This window comes from Pogona vitticeps, chromosome 13 (assembly GCF_051106095.1).
Source record: "Pogona vitticeps strain Pit_001003342236 chromosome 13, PviZW2.1, whole genome shotgun sequence".
Classification (NCBI taxonomy): Eukaryota; Metazoa; Chordata; class Lepidosauria; order Squamata; family Agamidae; genus Pogona; species Pogona vitticeps.
The window spans coordinates 9,360,956-9,370,000 of NC_135795.1; the positions used below are offsets into that span (position 1 = coordinate 9,360,956).

Sequence of the window (9,045 nt, forward strand, 5' to 3'; positions counted from 1 at the left end):
AGCTCCCGCTAACCTAGCGGTTCGAAAGCATGCAAATGCAAGTAGATAAATAGGGACCACCTCGGTGGGAAGGTAACAGCGTTCCGTGTCTAAGTCGCACTGGCCATGTGACCACGGAAGATTGTCTTCGGACAAATGCTGGCTCTATGGCTTGGAAACGGGGATGAGCACCGCCCCCTAGAGTCAAACACGACTGGACAAAAATGGTCAAGGGGAACCACAATATTACACAATATTACACAGCCACAATATTACACAGACTTGTTGTGAAGTGGTTACAAAAATGGATCACTGCGACGACATCCTCTACCATGCCTCTTTCTCCTCACTTTATTCAAACGACAGCCCTGTGAGGTAGTCCAGGCTCATATGAACGCTCCAGTAGCAAAATGTCCACCTTATTGTCTCCATCGCCTTTTCATAGTAAAGGGGGACGAGAAGCAGGTGGACGGAAGCACAAACTCCACTGATGGAGTTATATTTCCCTCCTTTGCTTATTATGGGCTGTGTGTGTATACAGGGACCCCCTCTCTCTGATAATTTCTAATGTGGGCACTTGGAAAGCTCGCTGGGAATGTGGAACTGGCAAAACCACTCCTTGTACAGCTCATTTATTTAGAAAGACCCTGTAAGTCAGTTCCGACCTGATGGCGCAGAACAAGGGATGCTGGAAGAGTCTTTGATCTTATACCGTGTGTTTTATAGGCACAGGAAGATGGTCCAGAACTAACCATCCTTTTAAAGAGGGTCATAGCTCAGGAAAGTTTTTTCCTTGGATGAGTCCCAGAATCTCTCTGGCTGGGAATTCTAGTTCGGAATGGATTCCTCTCATCCACAGGCTCTGGGTTTGAAATAGGAGGAGACGCTGTTTGCAAAGAAGGCCCATAAGGTTTTTGGAAGCAAATGCTGAATCCGTGAAACAGATGTACTGAAATCCCACTTCTTTTGCATTCCAGAATCCCTGGACAAGTGGGAACGTCTGACTGTCGCAGATGCTCTGGAGCCAGTCCAGTTTGAAGACGGGGAGAAGATTGTCGTTCAGGGGGAGCCAGGCGACGACTTTTTCATCATCACAGAGGTAAGCCTCATGTTGACTCATGCCAACCAAACGCATTAGAGCAGTGGTCCCCAACTTTGGGCCTCCAGATGTTCTTGGACTACAACTCCCAGAATCCTTTACCACCACCTCTGCTGGCCAGGATTTCTGGGAGTTGAAGTCCAAGAACATCTGGAGGCCCAAGGTTGGAGACCACTGCATTAGAGGACATCGTTGAATTGTCTCATCCAATCAGGGGTGGGATTCTGAGCCCACAATGCAGAGCTACCATTGTGTAAACTGGGTTTTGGAGCTGAGCCTTTTGCAGGAGCGGTTCTTCAGATTTCCTAACATCTTGGAAGGCTGGCAGTGGTGACTCCTGAGATGATGATGATTAATGCATGTTTGCAAACAGTGCATCCGATCCTGAGCCGGGCAGGATCTATGCATGCCATGACCCTATTCCTACAAAGTTTCCCAGAAAGCATTCTGGGATTTGTTGTTCAATAAGAAGGCAGGAGGAGAAGGGGATGACAGAGGACGAGATGGTTGGACAGTGTCATCAAAGCGGCCAACATGAATTTGACCCAACTCTGGGAGGCAGTGGAAGACAGGAGGGCCTGGCATGCTCTGGTCCATGGGGTCACGAAGAGTCGGACAGGACTGAACGACTAAACAACAACAACAAGAAGGAGGCTGAGAAGTCTTTGTGAGAGACGCTGAGCCTCCCTCCTTTCTTTCCCCTGCACAACCACAATGCTGAGGGATCCCTGCGCAGAGAGAGAGAGAGAGAGAGAGAGAGAGAGAGAGAGAGAGAGAGAGAGAGAGAGAGAGAGCAGGACTGTTAAACCCATTTAAATCTCTAAGATCGATCTGTTCCCTGACTTGCAAGCATGCATTTTTGGCTGCTTGCAGAGTTTGGGGTTGCAATTTAAAGCCTCGTTTCATGGGGATTTGCAGAACTAGAGAGGATTGTGCATTCCGGGCTGGAACAACAGCAGGATGCTTGATTCCCACTGGTCTCTATGCCTACCACCCGGCTGTTTGCAAGCACTTACGCTAGCCTGAAGTGGAGGGAGCTGAGGAAGAATTGAGCACGAAGCCAGCACATGGGTAACATTTCCCATTCGCTTCGGTGTTAAAGATGACATTCACACCTGTATCAAATGGGACTGGAGGACCTAACTAATAAGAAAAAGGTGGCACTGTTAAAAATATACTTATATAGGCTTGAAATGCATCAGTGTACTAAATGGAGCACTTTGAAATGTGTTAACCAATTTCCATGTTTCTAAATGAAGGAGATGGATTTTTGGCCTAAAAGTGGAATTTACTCATATTGAACTTTGAGGTGTCATATTGTACAAATGTTATGGGTGCATCACAGAAATAAGCCTGTATTGGATGCCTTAACGCAAGGTTTCTTCAACTTGCAAAAAAAATCAGGCTAGATAACCCTTCGTCCCTCTTGCAGCCATATAGGACTCTGGTTTTATGATCTCCACAAATATTCATTTGGCTCAATTTAAAATACCTTGGTCTGCCAGAAGAAATCAAACAAGTAAGTGCTAGATAAAATCAAACCTGATCTGTCTCCGGAGGCAAAGAATGCTGAAGCTCATGCTGTCCTCCTTTGGGCACATCATGAGAAGGCAGGATTCCCTGGAAAGGACAATAATGCTGGGAAAAATGGAAGGCAGCAGGAAAAGAGGAAGACCAGATACAAGATGGACTAACTGCCTAAAGGAAGCCACAAGTTTGAGTTCACAAGAGTTGAGAAGGGCAGGTGAAGACAGAATATCTGGAGACGGCTCATTCATAGGGTTGCCTATAAGTCATAAACATCTTGATGGCATATAACAACAGCAACCAGTTTAAAATACTGTGTTTTGTTTTGCTGGATTGTACCGTGGTCAGCATCATTCTGCAACTTGGTGGTACTATGGAAGGCAAGGAGGGAGTACTTGGAAATAATCAGTTAAAAACGAATTGGCTGCCCCAATTGAGTCACATTTTTGTAGTGATTTTATAATGCGCTGTTCTGACTGGCAAATGCTAATAGCATTCCAGTTTTGGGGAGCAACATATTCTATACATTTAATGTGACAACTGGGAAATGATTTGAGAGGTACTCTTTTGGGGCCAGTTTTAGCCATTTTGATTGAGTCCCAAAACAAATGCATGACTCACAAATTGCTAACAAATCAGCAAAACGATTTTATAAGTTTAGTAGTAATTTGCCATAGAATTTTCTCCTAACACTTTAACTAGGTTTTTTTTTTTAAGCCATTTCCCATTAATGCATTAGTGCCATTGCTAACATTTCCTGGATCTGGAAGGGAATCGGCATTGGGAAGACATTAGATTTTAGGTAGGGAGACTTTAGTTTCTGGCCCACATTAATACTCTTTCCAAAAGGACTTACCCCATATTTTTTGCTCCATAAGACACACCTTTCCATAAGACGCACCAATTTTTTAGGAGAAGAAAACAGGAAAATATAATCTGTTTTCTTCCCTCCATAAGACACACAGACTTTCCACCCCCCTGTTTTGTGGGAAAAAAGTGTGTCTTATGGTGCGAAATATATGGTAATTATCATCCAGCTGCTTCCCCCCCTCCATTAACTGCCCTGGAAAAATGTCTACTGGCTGTAGCAACTTCAGAGCAGAGTACCTCAACCTCTCTATGAATTCAGAGGCAGGAAGCAATGATTGGTTAGTGCTGGATAGATTGACCGTCACCCCAGCCCAGAAAGGCTCCTCCCAGCCACACCTAGTAAAAGGCAGCATGCGAGGTTGTAAAAACGCCAACATTCTGTTGATCGGTCCTCTCTTGCAGCATACCCTCAGAGTGCTTTCTCACCCCTTTCAAGTCTTGTGTGTTTCATTGAAGATGAGCTTTCATGGACGGCACCCCATTTCTTCAGATCCATCTGCTTTTTCATGGGGAGAAGCGCCCCCCCCATCCATGAAAGCTGAGGGCAAACAGCCCTTGGTAGTGGAGATGGGCAGGAACTGCTGAACCCATGATTCGTGGCAATTTGTTTTTTCAGCCCAGCATGTATTCATCACTTCCCAAACCCGCCTTCTCTGGTGGGGGGGCGAGCAGAGATCGCATCTGGAGGAGGTGGGGCAGAGCAAGCCAGGGTGCTGGCTCTGAGCGGGCACCCACTGGAAGAGGTGGGGCTGGGAAGTGCTGAGCACCTGCTTTGCTGAAAAAATAGGAACTGGCATTCTCTGCTTGGCAGTCACGAATTTCTTTTGCTGATCCTCCCTTGCTGGGGTAGAGGTTTGGAGTGCTGTGTAGCCTCTGAGAGGGGGCCTGGCTGAACCGAGTTTGTGGAACTTCTCAGACGGCCGGAAGGCTGGTGGGTGTCTATCGAGATTGGCACACAGACAAAACAGGAAAAAAAAAAGTCAGGAAGGCAGAAAGGGGATGGGAGGGAGGCCAAACAGAGGCGTCGGAAGTGTTGAACGAAATGCTAATTCGGTGATTTATTTGTGCACAGCTGAAAGGTGTGGATAATTTTGTCAGCTTTGCTCTGCCATCACTCTGCAATTAATTCCCCTATCATTTGGGTGGGGAGGGGCTGGCCACACCCACCCTCTCATCTGGGGTCCTGCCACCTATTATTCCTTCCCCCCCCAAAAGCATGGTCTATCCCATAAGAGGTAGGAAGAGAAGAGGAATCCGAGATCTTGAAGAGCTGGAAGGGACAACCTATGGATCATCATGTCCACCGCCCGTCAAGGAGGCACGGCAGGGAATCGAACTCACAACCTCTGACTTCACAGCCAGATACCTAAACCGTTTCTCCCCTGATTTGCAGGGGGAATATCAAGTGGTGTGCCTCTGCCCCACCCCAGCACATCTGGGCAAAAGGTTTAGGTGGCACGTTTGAACATTTTCTAACTCCCTGGGGAGCCACTGACGGTCAAATTAAACAATATTAAGTTCTAATAATCGTGTGCATTCAAGCCAATTCTGATTTACGGTGAGTTTTCCAGGTAGAGAATACTCAGGGGTGCATTACCATTCCCGTCCACTGGAGGCACCCTTGGACTGTGCAGCTCGCCCAAGGCTACACAGGCTGGCTCTTCTCCTGGAAGGCTCAGAGGGGAATCAAAACTCCCCACCATTGGCTAAGCAGTCCATGTCCCAACCACTGAGCTCTCCTGCTGGCATTATTGAGTTACTGTAGATAGATCAACTACGTGAGCTGAGAGAAAGCAGCTTCTTATACGTGTAAGGCAGCATAGTTGCACCTCTTGGCGAATTCGTTGGTGAACAAGTTTATAGATCCTGTATCTATTGAATGCTTATTGCTTTCTGTCCCTTCAGGCCTCTTTTGAGATCTCCTTTCCCACCCTCTTTTTTTTTTTTTTGCACAACAGTGTCAGGTTTTTTTTTCCCAGCCTGGGCAGATGTGAAACACATCTGCTAGATTTTCAAGGTCATGGAATTATCCCGTTGGAGATTCCTGGCACGGAGGTTGCCGAGCCTTAAGCGCCGTGTGAGGCTTTGTTGCCATAAAGAATTATAGCGTTGGCACGGGAACTTCCCGAACAGATGCACCGTTCCCCCAAAACAAATTTGCTGCCATATCATAAACTCTCACTGGTGTGTACATCACATTCAAGGCCCTTTGGCATTCTGATATTGTTTAAATGCATGTGTCCTGTCGGGTGTAGGTCTCTTTAAAAGTACCTGTTTTTCAAGAATGACTCTAGATTCTGGGTTTTCTTGTTCATTTACAAAACAGTTTTATGCACACGGTGAGTGGGATCCTGGCACAGAAGGGATTAGCAAGGCTACGTTTTCCCTGCCATGTAGAGACAACTTGAAGGGCTGGGGCATCAGGTGGCAGATAATGGGAGGTGATCAAGCAGCACTAGAGGAAGGAGCTATGGACCCAGTGGCCTCATCCAGGATTCTGTGCCCCATTCTGGACACCACGCTTTAAGAAAGATTCAGGCGAACTGGAGCAAATTCAGAGGAAGGCAGCAAGGATGATCAGGGGACTGGAAATGTACCACCCTTTGAGAGGGGACAGAAAAGCATCAGAAGGCCGGGGTTTTGAACCTGAACATACCAAGAGAAGGTGTAGAGGGCAGGAAGAAGGAAAAAAAGTACCATCATGTGGATGGCAGGAAAAAAATCCCGATAACTTCAGTGACAAAACATGTCGCCGAATGCCAAAAAAACCCAAATGCACAGTTACAACATGGTGGAAACTTGGCTTAGTAATACCACGCTTGAGAAGGATCGTGGAACTGTTGTAGATCAAAAGCTGAATATGAAGCCAATAGGGCAATGTGGCTGCAAAAAAGGCAAATGCGATTTTAGGATGCATTGACAGACATCTAGTCTCCAAATCTCATGAGGTACTAGTCTTCCTCCATTCAGAACTGGTTAAGCCTCGTGTTCTGGACACCTCCAGTTCTGGACACCACATGTTAAGAAAGAGGGCCACCAACTGGAGCCAGTTCAGAGGAGGGCAACCAGGATGATCAGGAGGCTGAAAACCAAGCCCTAGGAGGAAAGACTGAAAGAACTGGGCATGCTTAGCCTTGAGGGAGGAAAACGGAGAGGAGGTATGATAGTACTTTTCAAATCCCTCAGAGGCTGTCCTACAGAGGAGGGGCAGGATCAGTTCTCAATTGTGGCAGAGTACAGGACACGTAAAAGAAAAGTTACTTGTCCAGGCTTGGTTTTGAAAGCAGTGGTGTTGGGTGCATCCTTTGGGAAGCTATTGAGAAGACATAAGACACCCCAAGTCATCCTTGAGAACTCCACCCAGAACCGTCCACCTTCTGGCTGACTTTAGCAGTCTGGGTCTTGTCGGAGGGAATGAGTCTGATCCTGCTGCCCTAGAATCCTGGAGGCCAGCTGTGGCTGGACATCTCAGCTCTTTCCAACTCCCACGCTTACCCTGTATCAGATCCGTTGGGCTCTCTCTCATTAGCTCAGCAAATGCCATATATAGCACTGTATACAGGTTAGTTGGGGTGGCGCTGCAGGTTAAACCTCAGAAGCCTCTGTGCTGCAAGGTCAGAAGAACAGCCGTCGTAAGATCGAATCGCTCGTTATGCGGGGCACCACTGTATTTCATTGTTTGAGGAAGACTGTGATTGAGGATGATGAGAGAAAATGGTCTTTCCTCTTTGGAAGGAAGAGAGAGAGAGAGAGAGAATAAACGAGGCTCATCCATGCTTTAAGCCACTTGACATTTTAACCCAAGGACTTCCTGTTTGGTGTGTACACAAACTCAAGTATACACACAAACACAGTGCCAGTCTAGGCCTGTGCTCTTCCGAATAAACATCTCCAGAAGGGATTAATGGAGCCAGGCCCACCATAGGGTCACTCAGCGTCCGAGCCGCAACGTCCCTTGAAGAAACCTGCCCTGATGCATGATTGAGTGGGATGATGAAGGGTCTCTCCACACAGCTGCAAATCTGCTGTGTTGGGAATTATCTTGACCTCAAGTTGTGTGAGGCAAGTGGGGGGGAAACTGGTCCGTGACCTCTTCTCCCTTTTTCTCCCACCTCGAGGACATGGAGATTTCTGACCTGATCCTTCTATTAAGTAAAAGAAAGAGAAACAGATCTCAAAGTACAGAGGACTTTCTTCCCCCCCACACACACCCCTAAAAACTGCCCCTAAATTTTACTAACTGATTTTCCTCTTTTGTCTCTGCTGGGATGTAGTGTGTGATGGTTTTCAGTGGACGTGCTGTGGATTTAAACAAAACAAAGATTCTCCGCCTTCCACCTAAATGCATGCATTTGAACTTAAATGTTTGATGTTGCACACATCGAAGCCATGGAATTGATAACAGACTGCAGAGCTACTGCATCTTCTAGATATAACTTCATCCAGAAGAACATCTACCCTCTAGACCAGCGGTTCCCAACCTTGAGTCCCCAGATGTTCTTGGACTACAACTCCCAGAATCCTTCACCACCATCTCTGCTGACCAGGATTTTGGGGAGTTGGAGTCCAAGAACATCTGGGGGCCCTAGGTTTAGGACCACTGCTCTAGACCAACGGTTCCCAATCTTGGGTGCCCAGATGTTCTTGGACTACAACTCCCGGAAGCCTTCACCACTAGCTGTGCTGGCTAGGATTTTTGGGAGTTGTAGTCCAAGCATATCTGTGACCCAAATTTGGGAGACACAGGTGTCAGGGATTATGGGAGTTGAAATTGATCAAACATCTGGATGCCCGTAGGTTCTCAACTTCTCGAGTACAGCCTTTGGAGATGGGGAAGGGTTTGGAGAATACATGCTTGGAAAATGAAAATATTTTTCCTCTACGTCACAGCTGAGTAGGCATCTGTGAAATATGCATTACGGACTGAGATTTCGGCTCTGCTCTGCCCGGAGCCGATCTTTCACTAACCTTCCCCCAGCCTTGCAATGTGAAAGTGAACCAACGCAGCTTGAAGGAATGGCGTCTCAAGCTGCTTTCTAAATACCCAGTGGCTCTTTTCCACATCCTCCACATGTAGTGCAACAAATTCGTATGGCTGCCTCTGAAATCCACATCTGGAATGGCAGCTCCCTCCAAACCGTTCAGCCTCATCCAGATTTAAGCTAAAACATCTGATTCATAAACCCCTTAAAATTGAGGTTTACGCGGGACATGCCCATGGGTTCTGAACTGAGCCGTTTCCCACCACGGGCTCCTTTGATAGCTAAAAGGGGGGAAAGGTGATGCTTCCGGATGTGTAAATCTCATGTGGATTTATTTCCAACAAAGATCACATCTCAGAGCATTGTTTGATCTTGGCAACAATTGAGAAAGTCCACTGTTCGGCATGCTTTCCCTTTCTTTGACAACATGGCCGAGGCACATGGTGCATTGTTTTGTCTGTCCTTGCGATGATTAGCATGTGCCACTCAGGTCCAAAGATGATGATGGCATGCCTGTGTTTCTAAATATTTCTCTGCCCTGGTCTTGTCAAACCAGGGAGTGGGATGAAGAACAAGGAAGGTAGGATT

General features: G+C 46.9%; 1 protein-coding gene across 1 annotated transcript in view; it reads left to right on the forward strand.

Annotated features, from left to right (window-relative positions):
• Window positions 1-9,045, forward strand: part of PRKAR1B (protein kinase cAMP-dependent type I regulatory subunit beta) — a 95,668-nt gene that overhangs the window by 68,225 nt on the left and 18,398 nt on the right. The window contains exon 9 of the mRNA XM_072983003.2: window positions 957-1,078. Within this exon, the coding sequence (XP_072839104.1) occupies window positions 957-1,078 (122 nt within the window). The remainder of the gene's footprint in view (window positions 1-956; window positions 1,079-9,045) is intronic.